This window comes from Dermacentor variabilis, chromosome 10 (genome assembly GCF_050947875.1).
Source record: "Dermacentor variabilis isolate Ectoservices chromosome 10, ASM5094787v1, whole genome shotgun sequence".
In the NCBI taxonomy this organism is placed as follows: domain Eukaryota; kingdom Metazoa; phylum Arthropoda; class Arachnida; order Ixodida; family Ixodidae; genus Dermacentor; species Dermacentor variabilis.
Window position 1 is genome coordinate 51179366 of NC_134577.1, and position 21833 is coordinate 51201198.

General features: G+C 42.4%; 1 protein-coding gene across 1 annotated transcript in view; it reads right to left on the bottom strand.

The window, feature by feature from the left end:
* Positions 1 to 21833, bottom strand: part of LOC142560537 (BRISC and BRCA1-A complex member 1-like) — a 31386-nt gene that overhangs the window by 6507 nt on the left and 3046 nt on the right. The window contains exons 2-7 of the mRNA XM_075672714.1: positions 20151 to 20209; positions 16934 to 17054; positions 12981 to 13062; positions 10899 to 10923; positions 4801 to 4924; positions 1126 to 1212 (exon numbers count right to left, since the gene is read on the bottom strand). Of these exons, the coding sequence (XP_075528829.1) occupies positions 1126 to 1212; positions 4801 to 4924; positions 10899 to 10923; positions 12981 to 13062; positions 16934 to 17054; positions 20151 to 20209 (498 nt within the window). The remainder of the gene's footprint in view (positions 1 to 1125; positions 1213 to 4800; positions 4925 to 10898; positions 10924 to 12980; positions 13063 to 16933; positions 17055 to 20150; positions 20210 to 21833) is intronic.

The window sequence follows — 21833 nt, forward strand, 5'->3', positions numbered from 1 at the left end:
CAATGACACAATAATCTCCTGTGCTAACGTGGGTGCCGTGGAATGTTTGCCGTTGATTTCTGCATGTACTACTCGATCATATTCAAAAAGACAGTTAGCTATATGCAGAACATAAGAGCACAGCTTTCCGTGTTTTAATACTGATTTACCAGAGCAGCATATTTATTAACACTGGTACTTACAGCCATAGATGGTAATTTGTGTAGAGCTGACATGAAATATTGGTGAAATATTGCGAAGCGTTGATTTCTGCTTATAAGCAGCTTCACATCACACTCGCTGAGATGAGCTGATATGAACAGCTGGCACCCTCAGGGGTCCCTTTGAAAATGGCGGCTGGGAGGCAGGGGGCTGTTACTGCTGATTTTGATAGTTGGTCCTCACTTTCTTCTTTTATTACATGCTCTTGATTACTATACTCATACTCATGAAGCATACAGTGTGCTCTATGAAGTATTGCTAATGCAAACACTGCGCGCATAAGCGCTCATAAACTCACAAGTTTTTAGTCATATCTTACCAACACGGCCAAACTGCCACACTACCAGACATGAAATAGTCATGCTCTCATATCTTACGTTCCAGTACTTAGTTTCTTTATGAAGTCCACATTCTGTACACTTAAGTAAACTCACTTAATGATTGAAAATTCTCAATCCTTTCTGCAGCTGCACTTTCCATGTTACAGAAGATGCAAGAAATCTGGTGAAAATAAGTTAACAAAGAATAATTTCACGTCTGAAAGGGACATCACCACCCACGCCTACATGAACGTTTTCACCTGATTACACTTCACGACTAGAACATCCTCCCATGGTTGGCATTCCCATGTGTGGAACAGTGCTTTCTTGCAATCCTTAATATGCACAGTGAAAAAGTGGAACCACCTCCCCATACTCATTGTAAGTGTTCAAGGTTGTGACTAATTTACAAGGTGTATAGCCTGATATTGTATAATGGGTGATTTTTCCTATTGTAGTCATACCATTTAGTACCTGCTCCCCACTGTAGTGTCTATCTGACCCTGTGAGTACATAAAAAAATTCACACACACACACACACACACAAAAAAAAAAAAAAGAAAGGCAGTTAAAAGCAAAACTGAAGTGGGCAAGAAACAGTTACCTGGCAGCAGTTCGTCTCTGACAAGGGTTCATGAACATACAGGATGTCGAGAAAGAAGTAGAGAGAATGCATCATCTGTTTGAGCATCTGAAAGAGAGGTAAGAACAGCAGAGCTTATGGTATTTTGCAAAGATTGCTTGTTTATTTGCACTTATTAGCACTTTTCACTCATTTGCTTTGTACTCGTTAGTGTTTATTAGCACTTCAAAGCATGAGCAACATTTCAGAATATGCTAGCCACAGCATATTTCATAGATATAACAGCCACATGTGCAGAAAATGTGAATACATTGGCATGTTTCTTGTCTCATTGCGTGGCCAGGCTGAGGACTACCTGCTGAGTGCACTTTGACATGCACATACACTGCATTACCCAAGCACCTCATGGCATTAGCCAATAGAGTTGACCATTAGGTGCCCCAGCAGACCGAATGTGAGGCTGCCACTTGACTTTCACGATCATGAACAGATGGACTTCGCCCCATGTTCTTTTTCCTTTTTCTGACTTTGGCAGCAATGCTCCGGAGGCGAAGGTATTTGAAAGCCCGGTAGATTATGGACATCTAATGGGTATGGTGCACACTGCCGTGGAGCTTTAAATGAAGCACACAGCACCGTAAAGTTCCTGTAGGCAAAACATTTTTCAGAATTGAGGTACTTGTTCAACATTTACGTGTGCAATATAAGTCTCTGAAAAATTCACAATTTTGAGTTTTTTCTGCTTTCGACTGTTTTATAGCAATAGTAATTTTTATATGAACACCTTATGTATGTTTTTGTCATTGTTGTCGCCACTATGCCGTCCCCAGTGCGAGGCATACGTGCAGCCCGAACAACCTGGCTCGCCAAGCCCGATCAGCCCATGCACCATGCGCTGGAAACCACATAATTGTGGTGGGTGCAAGGGTATGCATGCAAAGGCAAACCAAGAAGGATGATGGCTTAATGCTAGTAATTTTCCAGCTCGCCCTACGTTGGAGATCACTCGAATGAGCAGGCGCTGCCTACACAGCTGAGCACATACGTGGCCGGCATGCAGTGTTTCAAGGTCACGCCCTCTGCTGCTGGTGCCAAGGTGATAGGCAAGCATGTAAGGGCGAACCAAGAAGTTCTGATGGCTTCGTGCAGGCTTTGTTCCTGTGTACTTTTTGTTGGAAGTCATGTAACCAGCCTAGTTTTCATGACGCGACACAGTCAAAATGGTGAAAGGAGTGGCAGCATTCAACAATCACATTGGAAGAAGCATGCATGCTCTCTGCTGCTAGCGTGCATGCATGCTCATCACACCAGCACTGTGATGGGGAATGCTCACGGTCGCGGTGTTCGGGCGTGTAACACAATGTTTGTTTAGTTTACTACAATTTAACTACAATTTATACTGCCCATAAATTTATTACCCTCACCTCATGTAATGATCTAATACTTTGCTACGTTTATGAATGTTTTGCCTTTTATTTTTGTTGCAATGAAGATGCAAAAGACACATTAAGACAATTTTCAACAAGGGCCACACTTTATTCCTTAAATTTGTGTCCAAATTTCGTGGGTGTGACCCCTGCACAAATAAGAAGTAAATAAATGTGTGTGCTCTCTGCTGCCTTATTTGTAGTTGGCTTGTAACCGCGGTGCGGGAGAAGCTGGAGTCTGGTTCACTGGAAGTGTGCTGTTCAAAGGTGAAGCCGCTGTCTAAAATCTGGCACCACGTAAGGTTGTGCAAGAATAAATGTACCGAGGTTCGCACGCAAAACATGACTGAAATGTTACAGTTGATGGTGCTCATGTATGCTTCAGGCAGTGCAAGAGGGACAAAAGCTCATTACAAAGACGTACATACAAGTGCAGAAATCGCACATGCTATGTGCACACGTTCAGTTGCAGGCACTGCCTATGAAAAGCAGCTCATGTTGCTTGAACACATATGCCGTGTCGCACACTGGGGGAATGCGTGACAGATCAGGCCCCACAGCAGCAGGACACAAAGTTTGTGATGACCCTGATGCTTAGTTGAGGAACCTTCTACCAACTAACAACTCTGAAAGCAGCAAACAGACTGAAGAGGTGCCTGATTTGCCAGGCAATGTGTACTTATCGACTGCGCTGATACTATGTGGCAATTTTGCAGTACATGCTGCGGGTCCTATGCCTCAAACAATGTTTGAATTTTTTTCTTCACCAAGCCCCACCCAGCATTTCTGAAATGTCCTTTGTTTAACATTGTCAAGTTGTAGTGATGCTGAAAAACACAGTAGCAAAATCTGTGAATCACAAAACGAACTCTTTATTGGGGCGAACCTGTGCCCAGAAAACAGGTTACACCCAAAGCATGATGACAGCAGCAAGCACAGTCGGCGATCGGCGAAAATCTCATCAGCCGGTCAAGCGCGTCGGCTTTTATACATGACTCATTGAAGGTGTTATCGCTGGTGCCCATGTCTTCCGGAAAGTACTACACAATTCATGTTGCGCATACAATCAGATTGCATACAAACAGATGTTCGATGACAACAGACAATGAATAGAACTATCGATAACATTTGAGAAACTTCTGATACATGCAGGCATGTCGTGTGTCGCGCGAACAAGTTTGACATTTGTTAGCCAGTGAAAAGCGGTCATCTGAGAAAGATAAACAACTAGACGTGTCAATATGAAAACTTCTGGAGAGAAGATAACATGCTCAATTATTATGATACATAGAACATTTATGAACAGCGCTTGCAATATATGCACCTGAAATCAGGGAGGCAGCCTTTATGATGCTGCAGCCCTTAGGAATATACAGTACTCTGCACCAGTAAGTGCACTGCACAAATAATGCATGAACTTCTCTACTTGCCCTGAGCAATTGTCATAGAAGCTGGTTTGCATGTTCATTACTAGTGATAATGTACAGATTTCAACTTCTTCCTTTCTTTAACATTAGGCCTCGGGCCTTCTGATGCAAAATAAATGTTTACCAATTGATTAATGCAAGCTTTCCAGGAATCGTAAGGGCATCGTTCGAGGCAAAACAAACCCCATGTTTCGTCACGTTCTCACTCAATTCTCATTTATGAGGTCACAGAAACACAGAGCTAGTCCACGTGTACAACAGCTCCAAACTGCTATAGGCAATTCTTTATTACACATGCAGCATGTCGATAGAGTCCAATCTAAATGCAATGAAGCTGCATCTCATGCAAAAACATTTACCTTATACAGGGCGTCCCACATAACTTGAGCCAAGACTTTAAAAATGAAAGACGCTTTGGAAGCAAATTGAACTGAACGCATAGTAGTCGCAACAGCCTAAAGTATCTCAAGCAATTTTGTGCTTTCTCCATAAGTCACTAATTAATTAAGTTTAATTAGCTAACTTTTTATAATTATTGGCAGAGGACCCCAAGTATGATACGTAGATTTGTAGAGCACCTTCAGAAACCACTGATTGAGATGTTTTCTGTACAATATGTCTCATGCAGTCCTTTTTTCCGGGTTGCAAAGAAAGCCCGCGAAATATGAAAAAAAAAAACCATGTGATGGAGCACTTTCATAGTGGTATCGTGCGGCTCTCAAGCGTGCGTTCGGTGAACAAGGTTGGCTGCATTGTTACTGGCGACAGGTTTGTTGTAATTATGGTTTGTAACGACCCTGCAGTGTACAACCAAAGAAGTGTTGTTACTTTCTCCTCCTCACCTGCAGGTTGCTGTGAACCTGGGGTACGCTGTTGGACCGACCATAGATGAGGATTGTTCGAACCAGGAAAGGCGGTGGGAAGGGTCCCTCCCTGCCCACTTCCGGGATGTGGGTGTGCTCAGTTCTGCAAGAGTGAAAGAAGAGCCGAGATGAGCAGAGTGCCCAGGTACAACTTTCTTTTGTGTGCTCATGCATCAAGAGGAGTGTGGGATGAAACAAGTGATTTGTGAATTTTAAAACAGTGATACATGTGATCAGTGTAACAGGATGGGACACGAGGCATGAAAACAGCTGCCACAGTCGCTGGACCACAAACACTGGACTACAAAATTAGAGTGGAGTTGTGGTCCAAGATTTGTGGTGTCTCTTCATATCCTTGGTCTTCACAAATGCTGGAATGCAAACACTGCCGAAATGCTGCGTTTGTGTCCAGCATGGGACACAAACATAAATGCAATGATGTTAGATGCAGCAAATGCTGAACAATGAATAACGGCCTGCTGTGCAAGAATACAGTTGCAGCCCAAAACTTGTGGTGTCTGTTCCTGCTCTTTGCAATTCATAAATACTAGACCACAAACACTGCTGAAATACTGTTTGTGTCCAATAGTCTTGGACACATGTTTGCTTCAGATTGACGGAGAAACTACAGAAAGAGTAAGTCAACTAACATATTTAGGTGTTGTGTTAGACCATCCCTTGAATTAGAAAATGCATATTTACTGTATGTGCAAAAAGCTAAGCACTGTGTGCTTTTTGCTTTGCAAATGTTGCCATTGCTTTGATGCGGCAACACTGAGAACAATCTATTTTGCTCTATTTCATAGTCAACTATGTTATTGTATGGAAGCTTGGGGTCATACATAAGATTCTTACATAAAACCACTTGCACTAATGCAAAAACGTGCAGTACATTTTATATCAAACTCAAATTATGCGACCTCTAATACACCCCTCTTGTCTCAATGCCTAATCATGTTCCTACAATATAACTAGCCACTAGTAAAAGATGTATTTGGAAAAAGACAGCTTTATAGTGTTGGTTGTTCTTTATGGAACAATCTTATTGTTCAGCTAAACCAACATAAAGCTTTTCCTGTGATGCTTAAGTGTTACTACAAAAAACTGCATTAGTTGTTGAAGCTCTTGTGGTGTGTAGGCTAATATTATATGCTGTTAACAAGATGTGTGAAGGTGTCTCCTGCCTGTATGTTTTACATACAGGGTCCATTATGAAAGTAATGCGCATGATTTTATTATGACGCGACTATCCACGGCAGCACGGTAAAACCGGTTGGGAAATGTGGTGCGGGTTCTGCCCTGCCAATGCAGCCGGTCGCCAGTTTACTCCGAGCAGTGTGAGCGGATAACAAGGCGCGATGGAGTGTTTGCTTGAACAGTGATACGCTATCAAGCTTTGCATGATGCTTGGAAAGAATGCAACCGAAACATTCCAGATGCTTCAAGAGGCCTTCAAGGACGACTGCATTTCAAGGTCACAATCCGGGAGGTGGCACAAGGCATTCAAGGAGAGCCAGGTCGAGGTAGCCGACGAACCCCGTTCTGGACACCCAACAACGACTAGAACCGAGGAAAACGTGGATCGTGTGCACAAACCTTTGCGTTCCAACCGTTGATTGCACATCCAGCAAATTGCTGACACCCTACATATGTCCACATTTGCAGTACATGGGATAGTGACCATGGATCTGCAAATGTGCAAGGTCTGCACGAAGCTTGTGCCGAAAGTGTTGATGGAAGATCAGAAAGAAGTTTGAGTTTTCCGATGTCGAGAATTGCTGGATTTGATTCAAAATGAGCCGGACTTCGTTAACTCTGTCGTAACCGGAGACGAATCCTGGAAGTTCCGAGTACGACCCAGAATCGAAAAGGCAGTGCAGCGATTGGCACACAAAATCATCCCCAAGCCCCAAGAAAGCACGAATGAGCATGTCTCACATCAAAACGATGCTCATTGTCTTCTTTGATGCCCGAGGAATCGTACATTTGAGTTTGTATCGCAGGCAGAAACTGTCAACTCAGTCTTTTACCTGGAAGTGCTCAAGAGATTAAAATGCTGGGTCGTGCGCGTGACGTCTGACATCAAAGACATGGTCAAGCTCCACCATGACAACAGCCCCAGCCACACGTTCTTCATTGTTACCAACTTCCTGGCCCGGAGCAACACCTTGGTGGTCCCCGATCCCCCTTACAGTCCTTACTTGGCTCCGTATAACCTTTCTTTTTCCCCCTGCTGAAGAGAGCGCTGAAATTTGGAAAGCATTGGGAGACCATGGAAAACATCCAAAAGCATGTTACAGCGTTCCCGAGAGACATTCCCGTCAAGGACTATCAGGGTGCCTTCCAGGCGTGGCAGACATGTCTCCACAAGTGTATTGATGCAGGCGGAGAGTATTTTGAAGAATTTTAACCATTTGTACAGGTTCGGTCAATAACTCATTTTTTCCCGTGGAAAATGCACATTACTTTCATAATAATAATAATAATATTTGGGGTTTTACGTGCCAAAACCACTTTCTGATTATGAGGCACGCCGTAGTGGAGGACTCCGGAAATTTTGACCACCTGGGGTTCTTTAATGTGCACCTAAATCTAAGCACACGGGTGTTTTCGCATTTCGCCCATCGAAATGCGGCCGCCGTGGCCGGGATTCGATCCCGCGACCTCGTGCTCAGCAGCCCAACACCATAGCCACTGAGCAACCACGGCGGGTTACTTTCATAATGGACCCTGTATAACGTTGTTACTATTTTTGAATGAATCCATAGTAGCATCATGCTAAGAATCCAGATGCTTCTCAACATGCTTTTGGATGACCTTACTTTTTCTAATAAAAGTTCGAATTAAAAAAAAAAAATTTAATACCAGATGCTAACAGAAATAAAACGATGTCAGACATACAAACACTGCCAAAATACCGTATTTGTGTCCAACACAAGACACAGACAAAAATCCAACATTGTTGGACACCAGAAATGCAGGACAACAAACACTGGACGGCAGTGCTCAAATACAACTGTAGTACAAAATTAGTGGTTTCTGTTCCTGTTCTTTGGAGCTCACAAGTGCTGGACTACAACTATAGTTCAGCACTGCAGTCCAGTGTGTATGGCCCAGCATTTGTGGTGCTGTTGGACATTACAGGTGCTAGACACAAACAAATATCCAATGTTGTCCAGTGTTGCAGACCAGTGTTTGTGGTCCAGTTTGCGTATGAGTGCAAAGAGTGCTCTGATGTGAACGTAGTAAAGGAATTATGGAGTCTCACGTGCCAAAAACCACGATCTGATTATGAGGCACGCCGTAGTGGGGGACTCCAGGTTAATTTTGACCACCTAGGGTTTTTTTACCGCACACCTAAATCTAAGTAAGACAAGTGTTTCTGCATTTCACTCCCATCGAAATGCAACCACTGTGGCCAGGATTTGATGCTGCGAGCTCCTGCTTAGCAGCACAGTACCAAAGCCACTAAGCAACCACAGCGGGTCAAGTGATGTAGTATAACACAGAAATAGATAAGGAAAACTAAGCTGTTGGGAAACCTTAGTAACAACGTAAGGAAGAGTAGGGTCTACTTAAATGCATACAGTAGCTGCAATCTCCTGTTCACAAGATTTTGGCGGTGATACACACCTACCACAGAGAGTGTGCTAAACACATCCTCTTGTACTGTAATAATATAATAATAATATTTGGGGTTTTACGTGCCAAAACCACTTTCTGATTATGAGGCACGCCGTAGTGGAGGACTCCGGAAATTTTGACCACCTGGGGTTCTTTAACGTGCACCTAAATCTAAGCACACGGGTGTTTTCGCATTTCGCCCCCATCGAAATGCGGCCGCCGGGGCCGGGATTCGATCCCGCGACCTCGTGCTCAGCAGCCCAACACCATAGCCACTGAGCAACCACGGCGGGTCTCTTGTACTGTGGGCTTTGTAAATTCAGAAATGTCAAAATTGTCTTGCTGAAGGATAGACAAGTGTGCATCACCTTATCTTTGGTATAATTTGTATGGGTCCTGCAAAAACCTAGAGAGGCTTCAGCAAAGAACACCAGTTCTTCATTTTTGCAGCTAGCAAAAATGAAGATACAATAACTGCACGTGCCATATGATGAAATAAGTTTGTGTGAAATGTGCAGCCATTTCAAAGCTTACTTCCTTTAACCTTGTTACTGTAATTTATAGGAGCATCACAGGCATGCTTCTTGCATAATTGTCTGGCTGGGTTCAGCTTTTAATACTATAGTCGGATACAACTTTAGAAAAAAGGGGGCGTTTACTCCTCGGAGGCGGAGGCACATGAGCACCCACCAATGGGCGCGCACTCTGGACTAACGTCATCAGCCGGATGGCCGGTGAGCCCGTCGACGGAGAAGATGGCCGCCCGAGCTTCGAACTGGGTGAGGTCGCGCCAGCTGTGTGCTTCAGCCCCTCATCAGAGTGAATTCCAGAACTGTTTGTGATGGTCTATCATGCCGGAAATATTACTGCGAGCTTACGATGTGGCATTTGTGCCGCATGCGTTTATTCTGAGCCGTGATCCGGTGAAGGAACATTGCAGCGAGCATCGCTGGCGCTGCGCTATGCTTTGCCTGAAAACAGGATACCGCGGCGACCGCTACGAACACACATCCTGCATGTTTGTTCCATGTTTTATTTAGCTCCCGAGTGATGTTATGACGAGAAAAGTTTTCCAAAGACCGGTGCCTACTGTTAGTGGCGGGTGTGTTCGTGTACTGTGTCGCTGCGTTTTTTGTCGGACGGGATGAAGTGATGGAGCAAAACCATTCTCAGGATAAATCAGAAAAGTGTGCGCGCATGAAACAAATCTACGAGCATCTCAACAGAAAATATTTGCAGAAGAAGAATCTTCAACGCGAAGATTTGTCGCCGTCAACTTAGCGTGAACGATCATTGTCAGCAGTGAGATAGCCGAGTGTCTAGCGACGGTGTTCGAGCGTTGTGCAGCACCGTCGATTGGTTGCTGTCCACCAGTGCTCAGTGCACGTGCAAGCTGTAGAATGCGTGCTGTGAAATTGTGAAAACACAAAACCAAAAAAAAAAAAAATTTATGCTATTTAAAACCAAGAGTATTTATTTAAAACGAATGAAGCATTTTTGTACCTTTCTGCCTTGACTGTATTCTCACCCCAGGTTTGTAATGATAGCGATAAATGCATTGTTTTATATAAGTACTTTTTCAATAGCAACTGATTCATTTTAAGCTTGGAAAACAAGCAGTAGATATGTCGTGTACATGTAAACAAGCGCAAAAGCCATGCAGAGCTGCTCTTTCTACTTATGTCGCTTGCAGTGAAGCTAAAGAGCAGACGACGGGCAGCATTGTAGAAGGCACGGGGTTATTTTTCTGTCTCTATCCCGCATGTGCTGTAGCATGTGAGAGCTCTACTAAACCAGTCATCAAAATACAAAAGTCTTTATTTATACTGAGAATTACGCGTTTCAGGAGCACGATTTTTCGAGCTGCACTATTTTAGTCACGGAGGCAACCGGCTGTCGTGCTTCAGTCATCTGGGCGGGGCCTCCCCTTTTTTCTAAATTAGTATCCGACTATAGTGTGGTTGACCTGGGCAACTGTGGACAATTGTGCTAACACAGAATACTTGCCTTCAGATTCCATTTGATAATGAATGATTAGGCCATGCTGACATTAATATCTTGTTTAGTATCCTCCACAAAAGATGACATGTCATCAACAGCTTACTGAATATCACTTGAGGGCGTTCTCACTCAAACTACTACAGTCCAACTCACGCCAATTCACACCTTGTTCAAAACCCAGTTAACTACAAACCCATGTTTCAGATAAACACCCTGTTTTGCACAAAACAAAAATGGGAATGACAAGAGAATCGAACCAGCCTCAATTGCATCTTTACTATCAAACATGTGAGCATTACCTCATCAAGAAAGCGCTTCTTTAATGAGGGTGAATGAGAGAGCACGGGTAGTAAATGAACAGCCAAATGAACGGCAATTACAACAGCATAATTAGAACAGAAAACCATGTAACTGTTTGAAATAAGTAGTCAGCAAAACGTCGGGCTACTTACATTGCATCGAACAAGCCAGTGAGGTCTGGTTGACCATCAGTCAAGGCAACAACAATGCTACACAGGAAATGAATTTGCTCACTCAAAATGCAAACACTGCAACTTGTAAATGCTGCTATGACGTTAAAGATGGACACATTCAATAATGAGAAGAGGGTCCTTGCACCACACGAGGTTCAACAAGACCGCTGTTTCAGAGGCCAGCCAGATGTGCATATTTGTAAGCCTATAGAAGGGCCGAGACAAATGTCGATTCCCTCAAGTCACAGGATTTTCTCATTGCTTCTCACATTCCTTTTCAAGGAAGGGGACATGCGTGGGCATGTACAAGCAAATTCAGAGTTTCTCGTCCCAAAATCTTTAGAAACAGAAAGTTAGTGGGACAAAACAGCATTCAGAGGAGATAGAAGCGAAAAGACAAGGAAAATGAAAATAAAGTAAAACCCTGTTAACTCAAAGTTGTGGGAACCAGGAAAAATTTGGATATAGGCGGAGCTTCGAGATATGTGAATTCACAGAAATATAAGCCTCTAGCCTCGCAGAGGCCACACAGAGCTTTTCAATACAGGCGGCAGTAGGCACTAAATTTCTTGCAGAAACTCAATATACCAAAGATGGTATTTCAGTAGCCCACTTTTGCGAGATATTGTGCAAATCGGGACCCAACATGTCGGGCATCTATGGGTAACAGTAGTCCTCGCACAGAGCCAAGCAAACCCTTTTGCACCTAGGCCCTGACATTTCTAAAGCCTAGTTGTGCGAGACATAGCGAAAGCGCTCCCATCCCAAAAGGTAATCAACCGGGATTACCTCGGGCCCTGTTGTGACCACTGCTCGGGCACTGTTGCAGATCTCCCTCGTGCTGCAAACGTGAGAAGAGCCCGGCACTTATTGTGAGCTGCCTATTTCTGCGCAGCAGCACTGTGTATCACAATTTCTCTGCTCTGGTTGCCAGACACTTGTGCTTATCCTTATTCGCTGCTAGTGTAGACCAAAATCAAAGAAAGAAAAGAATTTTTTTTTTGTCCCACCCTTGTCAAAATGAAGCCACTACAGCTAAGAATCATACCTGCAATATTGTGCTCAGCAGCGGCAGAGAGGCACAGCCACTGAGCCACAGGGTGTAGGTTTGTTTGAGTATGTTGCATTGAGTGGTGTTTCACTTAATTCAGTTGCATGGGCAATAAACTAAGTGAACGACTTCTCAGAAGACAAAAAAAGTTCTGCCCTCGGTCAAACAATGTTTTAAATCAACTTTGCAAAATATACGTTTCCCTGTCACAACCACACCAAGGAAATCAAGGACAAACCCGAGCAACGCTAGGCCACATGCTGATGAGCGCTGCGGTCCTGCTGTTTTCAAGCCCACAGCTAAAATGAATTTACTGTCTAAGCACCAAGCTGTGCAGTGTACTTGCAGCTCTTGCTATGAGCCTGCCCATACACCAGAGGTAGGGGCAGTATCTATGAGTCTACATATACTACAATTTTGCACACATGACCTGCACCAGAGACAGTTTAATTTGATAGTGAAACAAGGCTGAAAATTATGCCCAAACAGTGTCTTGAGATGTGGCTTTATGGCACTGTAACACACACAACAGTGAAGCCACACCTAAAAATAAAATTTCATCTTTTTCCTTTGTCCTTTTCTTTAATCAAGCGGCCGTGATTGAACGAACCAAACGAGATTATCTTGGGAGCCTTGTTTTGTGTCCACATGTGTCATGTTGCTTTTACGAAGTTCTGTATTGCTGCATGCACTTTCGGGTCCTTTCTTTATACTGTTGTAGTTGGATGTGGGAGTTATATGCAGGTGCCAAGTTAGACGTCTATAATTACAGCACACTGCTTGATTAATTGACAAAAGGTTGTCATGAGCGGGAACTGCCATGACTGGATGTCCCAAGCATGCTTCTTCAGACAATACAGGAGTCATGTGCTTAATGCCCAATATTCTTCGGCAAATCAACGGCTCAAACCTAGATGATTTCCAGGGAGTGAAGAGAAGAATGCAGCTGACAGAAATGGCCACAAATGTTGGGGGCAAAAAGAAGAAGAAAATACAGTGAGAAAGGATACCACAGCTTTCACAATGCCTTGTCTCATTGAGGTCCTCAAGGAAGTTGGAGATTTCCTTTGGGTCATTTGTGAAGTTTCTGATCTGAAAGAGTTGAAGGGTAAATGGAAAGTCATGGATGAACAAGACAGCAGCAATGATACCCAAGCTCAACTTCATGCTTGAATGAGGAATCTTAAATTCAGAGCAAATTTGAGTTTTCCTATTCACACAGATATGTCTTCATTAGACATACATTAAACCAATGTCAATATACAGTCAAAGATTGTTATATCGAAGTTGCATCTGACCTGAAAATACCTTTGTTATATACAATATTCATTATAAGCACACATTTATTACAAATTGATATTGACAATGAATACTTTAAACTTAATTCATTATATTCAATAATTTGTTATATGGACATTCAAAAGTATGTAGAATCTAAGAGTGAAATCTAAATTCTGCCATATGTTCGAAGAATACTTGTTCGTGATCTCAAATTTTAGCAGAACTTGCCAGATTGCAGATTGAAGCACAACATTTACAATCTATACCTTGGCAGCAAAAACAGCTAGCACAATGCTATGAACTGTGTCAGATTGTCTCAAGCGGACAAGTGTGATGCGTGAGGTTACACTTGACATTAAATTAATTAACTTAAGCTAAATTTGAAAAAGTTTATCTGAATCGAATAAGATCACGAACTGAATACTTTTCAAGTAATAAGATAACTTTACTTGTCGAGTTTCACAATACTTTACTGGAAACATTATTACATTTCAACCAACAAAGGAAAATCAGAACACTATGCATTGAAATAAGGTACTACACAACAGTGACTATACAGCATAGTTTGAGGTGTTACTTTGTCAATGTGCAGCGAAGTAAGTTTTTATACAGGTAGCAGTGACTGTACATGTTTAGCAGTTAGGGTGCTATTCTGAGACCATCTCTTAAGTAAGAGTCAGGAATTGAAATTAAACAAGTTGTTTAGCAAATTGGCAGATTCACAAACGAAATGAGAGCACTAGAGTACCACCGACAGCACGGTCACATGAAAGCTCGGCGACAAAATGCAATAGCTAAACTAAGACCCTCCTAACCATATGATGACACTATTAGATTGGCAGCACATGAGCATCAGTGTTGTGTGAGCATTAAGCAAAAACACCAACCAAGATCAATACTGTGCCCACTTAATACTGTGCCCACAAAAGCTTCGGCTACTTGTTGGATTTAGGTAGTGTAAGAGTGGAAACGAGAAAAATTAATCCTTCACTGTTCTGGTTTTTCTTTTTTTCTTTTTGAGTGCTTGCTAGTTGATGCTGATTATTCTAGTACTATTTGATAAATATTTGGCGTTTCAAATATTAACTATTCAATTCGAGCACCGAATAGAAATATATTCACAATTCATTATTTGAAATCTTTGAACATTTCCACATCCCTAGAAATCAGTGGTAATTTAGTCTGCTTTACATATCCAATAGATGTAGCTTAACTGTGATAGCTTTCTTTTCACTGAGTTACAATGTTGCAAGCTTGATCTTTTGTTATTACTATTTTTTCTGGTGTTCCTAAATTATTGAAAAGAAGTTGATGACCTAAATGAAACAATATGCTCCCAACACATAACTTACTTTTTCGATGCCGCACAATACAAGTTCCCGATTCCCATGCATAAAGAAAGGAGTTCCCAATGTAAAGCTTCATCTAAACAGGTACAAAAGTTGAAGCCATAGCAATTCTACACATTGCCTGCCTTGGCAACCATAAGTAGTGTAGTACCCCAAAATTGAAGATTTTTCTTTCGTGCGATTTAGTTTTGCGTTAACTGCACAGTATGGTCACAATATACGCATAAGCTATTACATAAGTGGAATAGCAGATCTGAACCACTCCACAAATGTGGAGTGGGATCATGTTTATGAGAGCACTACGTTCGTGGCTTTTAGAGCACACTACTTGCAAACATGATCATATGGTAGTGCGTTGCATATCGCAAGCAAAAAAGAAAAAAAAAAGGTATTGTGTCATAACATGTCATAACTATACTACTGACATAAATAATAGCATAATGACATGAATATACTACTGTCGCAATACATGAAGGAGTTATTGCATGAAATGCATAACAGACCCTTTGCCACAAATCTAGTGGACCGATATATTTCTATGACTGCATTGCCTTCACAGCTGGCACAATACTGTTTGATAGCTACGAAGCTGGGTATAGGTACCAATGACGTTACAGTGAAGTATTACAGATGAAACTAGTTGTCTATTTAGAGGAACACAAGAAAGTGTTTTACGCCAAGTTTATTTGCTTCAGAAAATTTACTCCCAGATTCTCTGATGCATGCTTTTCGGTTTCTGCACTAATTTAAGGGCATGTTTCTTGAAAACCATGGTTTCAAGTAAGCCTTTTTGAACTTTCTGCTGCAATATGGCAACATAATTGTAGAAGCCAATGGTGAGTGAGGTACAGGGGATATTTATTGCAGCAGCTGCTAATGGAACTGAACAATAACTGCAGCTTGGCTCACTGTCATTACACTGGCTTAGCTAGTTAGCGTAGCCTAAGCTTGAGCCACACAAGGAGGTGCCTGTGCACCAAACACTTGGCTCTTGCCTGTTTTCTTGGGGGAAATCTCCTCTGTACACAGGAGAATGTTGGAGGTAAGGCGACACTTTTGCGTGTATGCCAAGGAAGACACCACTTTTGATCTCCTTCATTCTAGTGAGTGTAAATGCATGCTTTAATGCAACCTTTCACCCTCTGGCTTCTCACATGATTTTCAATTCACTTCCTGGCATGGGGTCAAGGTGGTATGAGGATATTTGTAGCTCAATTTGTGGAGCATTGGCTGCATCATGCGGAGGCTGTGGGTTATGTCTCCACTGGTGGCAAGTTTATTTTCCACTTTCATTTCCCTCTTCCTATATTAAGCTCACCACAAATTAGGCCCTCATGGAACATTAATTCCACATTTTAATTAAACAAACGGCTTATTTCCCCCATGCTTTCCTTAGCCTCATTGCTAGCTTCAAATATCTAATTCTTCCAATTAACTCATGGTGCAAAGCACCACAGTCAGAACAGTTACTGCTACAATGCACATATGGTTCAAAATGTGTATATGCATATATGCAGCATGTTACGCTCAATAATAATTTTTTTTTCCTGGCATAACCATCAGTACAACCTACAAGGAAGTTTCAAGTGCTAGAGAAAACTCTGCCTGCGCAGAAAAATTTAGTTTAGGAAGCTTCCAAATGTCATTTGGAAACACCAGCTGCATTGGCAAACACAGTCTCATGAGTGTTGTTTGCAGGACATCATGCACTGTGCCTACACCACACAACAATTATAGGACTTAAGTGAAATGGCACTAGCTTTAAGTAAGGGACAAGTTCTATGATTCTGTGCATGGTGAACCAGAGGTGAACTGAATAGACCATAACTTCATGTGATGTAAAGAAATTACCCCACATTATTGACTATAGCTAGCACACTAAAGAAAGGAGAGGAATAGGACGAAAGAGTTGCTGGTCTTCAACTTCTTTAAATTAAGGTATCCTAAATGCAATAGGGGCAGCAATGGAACAAGGCAGTGGCCTATGTTACGTGCAATAACTTAGAGTTTCCAGCAAGCTCAGCTTCCTGCGCTGTATCATCTCAGTTATCAGGAGATTAGAAAATGTGGACCAGAGCCACACATGGGATAAACAAGAAACACACTGCCCAATGTTTTATGCTTGAGATTTGCAGCATTCGCCTACAAGAATTTACCCCCCTAAGTCTCACTGTGACATTGATTGATATCTGTCACTACAACGAGGCACTGCTTTGAGTGCTGCATTCCATGACAGTGAGTGAAGGACCACACATCGCTTGTGCACAAGCCAATACTGATTCCGCTCTAAAAATGAGCGGCCCAGAATGTGGGCCCACCACTGCAAGCCTCACCCAAAGAGGCACTTCGTGGAAGACGACGAGGGCGAATTCATGTCGCTTGTCTATTTTGTGCTTGTTATGTACAAACAGCTCAACCACCCGCTTGATCATAAACAGGGGGGAGTGCTTTGACCTGCAAGAAAATGTTAACTCTGTAAGTACGCAATTCACATTGAAAATAACAGAGAAAAGCAATGCGGGAGTCTCTGAGCAGAGCTTTAGAAAGGAAAGAAAACATAAGTATTGTGCACACTAGTGGGTTCAGGTGCAGCAGAAGTCAAAGCTGTTGATCTTATACTGCAATTGTCTGCTTCAGTCATCATTTACGCAGCTCCCTTTGCCAATCACTTTCCAGCATACCTTTCGCGGATGCAAATGGAGAACTTAGAACATGGCCACAGTCACGTAGTAATGTTTGTGAGAGGTATGCAGCAGTGACTGCTAAATGGGTGTTAATGAACTTGAAGCTGCAAACTGTCCCTATCACTGTCACTCCATTGCACTTCTGCCAGTTTTGCTGATATGTGGCCAGCCCTATGTCCCAGTTATACTGTAATCAGTGCCAGGTGGCTATGATGTGACACACCAGCTTTTCATTGCTTAGGGACAGCAGACATAAGCGACTGGATTCAATATGTCACCATTTTTGTTTGGTTTCTTCTTCTATAGCTCGTTCATGTGCATGAGGCATTTTAGCATTACCTTCATAGCTCACCCTCGTAGCACAGGATGTTTACCTCGTAGCATAGGACCCCTCATGTTTTTCGTCTATCGTTTTCTCTGCGTGGTCTCATTTTGTAGGCCACTTATGCTGACACTGACTCAGAACTTCCCTGTCAGAGTTTTTCATCCCTTCAACAAAAGCATGACGATGTGTGCCAGTATATCATCTTAAGGCATTCAACAGCACGCAGTGGCTCATTCTAGGAGTGTACACTGATGGGCCACTTGATACATACTCCATGCTATGTATTGGTTCATGTTGCTACTTAGTGAGGGCCTGTTCTGACAAATTGCAGCTTTGTTGCCGTCTTGGTTTAAATTCCGTATTACTTAGCTTAGCCCACACTGCAAGTCATAAGTGAGTGCAACAATACCTTAGCTACATACCTAATGACAATTATTTGTGCAATTACTAGAGGAGATGTAAATTTTTTTACGTCTGCTCTTGTCACACTACAGTTCAGAATAATTGTTCAGATTTATCTGAACTCTAGTGCGACTAGACAGCACGGGGAAGGTTGTGAAAGCAATGACAAAAACAAGAACTATTTGAAGATTTTCGGGTTTCACTTTACGCATTTCTTTGCCGAGTATTAGTTTGTATGGAGAACAGAACGCTGAACATTCACAAAACCAGAGGCACATACTTGTACTTCTGAATGTTCAATAATCCAATACCCTATGGAATTTCAGAATTTTCGCTGGTCAGAACCTTTGACAGTTATTTTAGTACTGAAGACCTTGAATTTTCACCTGAAACATGTTGAAGTTTCAATCTAACTGTATCAGCAACAAGTTCATTAGGCATGGTGGCCAACATTTCCTGAACGTACAAAATATGCCCCACAAAAGAGTCAGAGTTGCGCCTGAGCATTCACGTTTCTATTTGATGTCGTCTAAAGACATGAAGTGAGCACACAAGTATGCTAAGTCACTTTCAAGTGTATCGTCGCATTGAGCAGTTTGAGCCCTTCTCACAACAAAGCTCTAGTTTGCTGCAAAGGTGTTAATAACCACTTTTACACCAGCAAAGCAATTGCGACAATAATTGGCTGCCTTCAGCCAAGCTTTACAGTGGGTTATAACATCACAAACAAGGAGAGATTTGGACAAAACATGGACAAAGGCATTTTAGGCTCTGAGAATTCAATATAGGCACAAAAATTGATATAGGCATTTACAGGTGTGATAAAGGTGCCAATAAGATGTTTATAGACCCATAGTTCGTGCTTATATGTTGAATAGGCACAATGAAGACATGAGAAAAAGATTGGCATTCTGTCTAAAGTTTCGGTCTCTAGTTATTGTGAATACACGATTTCTTCAATGGCAGATTTGAAGCCAGCAAGGCTTGTGATTGTAGCAATATGGCTGTGAAGTCAATTTCAGTCATGTGCAGTACCTACAAAAAAGGACTGTTGGAACGTAGTAGTATGGACACGTGAAGGGATGACGGCATTTGGGTGTGTGGTTCGGGTCACATGATGGATGGGTACGATGAGCTAGCTCTTAGGCAGTAGCGAATGAACAAACTTTGATAAAGACTTAGTTGAGACATTCAATGATGATCAGCCATGGCAAGCAGATTAACATAATGATGATATAAATGCGCTTAAAAGATGTGGATGATAAGTAAAGATGAGAAAAACATAGTGCAACTTTTAATTTTGTTGAAAGTTGCACTATGTGTGTCTTGTTTTTATCTATAGCCACATCTTTTAAGTGCAATTACGTCATCATCACGTTTAACCCACTCGCCCAATAGGTTTACTCACCAGGTAGGCTAAGCTGCGCCTTTAATGCAGTCATGCTAGAGTTATAGGAATAATCACCTAGGATGAATCTAGTAGCACGGTTCTGGACTGATTTTAGTGTTTTGATAAGGTTGAATTTGTAAGGGTCATACTTGCATACTCAATTTTCGGACGGACAAAAGTTTCGTATGCTAACAACTTAACTGAGGAGGGCGAATGAGAAATGTTGCGACGGTTATAGCGTAGGACATGGTTCTCAGAATTAGCACTTTGATTAACATGACCAGTCCAAGTTAGGTCATGGGAGATATGAACAAGTATTGACGCAGTTTAGTTATTAAAAAGGAAGGACACTCAAAGTTTACACAGTAGCCATGCTTACTTGAACATAACACTAGCACATCATCATGATGTTATTTACCAGCACTTACACGGTGTGCACCAACCCTCCTGCAGGGACATTAGACACGAGCTCATGCCTATTTTTTGGCTGATGTGTATCATCTGTGAGTGGAGCAAAGAAAATGCACGCTTTCACGCTTTTGCTTTCACACTTCATGTGATGTGCATGAAGTGCTTAAGTGGGCGACTTCACCCACTTAAGCTACCTCGGGTTGGCTCATTAAAGCAAAGCATCTCTCTAGCACGTCATCCCCGTTTACACGATTACACGATTGCAAGGCAATAAACCATTGGCATGATGCGCTACTGTTGCATTCATGTAAATGCAGCTATTGATAGTGGATACTTACCCATCTGAGAATGTGAATGGCATGTCCTCCATCTCTGAACAAAGGTCAACGCATATGACCTGCAGGTAGAAAAATAAAGAGAGAGAAAAGAAATGTTTTGTGTAGGAACAATAGAGCTCTCAAAGTTCAAGCCATAAGAAATTTCAGGAGAATAAAAGCACTGGTGCTTGCACGATTCAAAACTGCTTTGTGTGGCTAATAGTATGGCACAATCCCAGTTTTCTGACTGTCAAATGTTTACACAGAGTGCTGTGTCAAACAAAATTTTTGCATTCGGAGGTGCGAGTTTGTGGGATAGCTGATACGGCATCCTTTGAGCTGCAGCGAGGGACAGACGCAGACACAATAACCTAAACATCTTGACAGCAGTGCCCGTGGCATGTGTTATTGAATTCTTGACCACCCGTCTGTTGGTGCTGCCACCCGAAACATTTGAAAAGTTTGCTTTCAGGCCTACATGGCTAGAGACGCATCCTGCATGGAAAGGAAAAAGTAATGAAATAACAACACCGGGCTCCAATGCACTAAGTGAAGGTGGTTGGCCAGCGAAGCTGTGGTATCACCTGATCCGACCAACCAATGTGACCTAGCCTAGAGCAATTGATCAATGCACTACATGAAATGATTGACAGCAAGACAATTAAATGCACTGCAACTAAGTAGAAGGCACAGTTTAAAAGGCATCCTAACTGTGCATGGCTTGCTTTGGGGCAGGTACTGCTGCGTCCTGCCTAGCCTGAGCACAACGCTGTTGTGTATATTGGCATTGCTGTTACCGTTGCCACTCATCATTTTCACACTGTTCTTCCGGAGTCCTAACTAGGCATGGCCGTCCCATAGCGCTATCACAGCACAAATGAAATCAGCTGCTAGGCAGGTTCTTCTTTCACATATGAAAGCGCAGTGACATCACTCCCTGCTTCATATCTGCAGCTTATGCATGCATATTTTTACTGGGAAACACATACGGCAAACGCTACGTGCTTCACATTCTTCGAATGCGCTTTATCATCTACCATGTGGTTTTGACACTTGTTTTGCGCTGTTATTTATTGAAACGAATACTGAGGTGCATCTTGCATGTGTAATTCCAATGGAGATAGGCACTTTTCTCTTCAATTTGTGCAATGGTTTTCTTTCAACTGTTCTGTTGAAGGAGAGGAAGAAATCCCAGGATCCAAGTCATATACAACTTCGCTGTAAAAGCAGAGTTTCACTTGAGGCCAGACGCTGTATTCACAATACATATACTGCACTGAACGCTAGCCCGTCCCCAGATTTAGACAAGATGAAAGCAGGAGGCAAATGCAGATACATGATGCACTTGCAAGCACACACCCTCTTTAAATATGTGTTTGTCTCGCTCATTTGTTGCACTATATAACCCCGACAACAGTTTCTTATTACTTCATTCTAAATTAACAATGTCCCCACGCAGTATGTTAAGACTATGCTGAAATTTTTAGACTACACTGACAACTTGGGGCCTCTCTGGACCACACGTAGTCCTGGAATGCCTGCCCTCTGGTGCCAAATCGGCTGTTCACTTTCTTGAATATGGTGGCACTACCTTCAGAGATTTCAGAAGCAGGCGACAAAACAAAACACTGCCAAGAGTGAGGAAGCAGCATCTATGGTGCGATTTCAAAACAGTTGAGAAAGCGTCCTTGCGTGATTAATCCA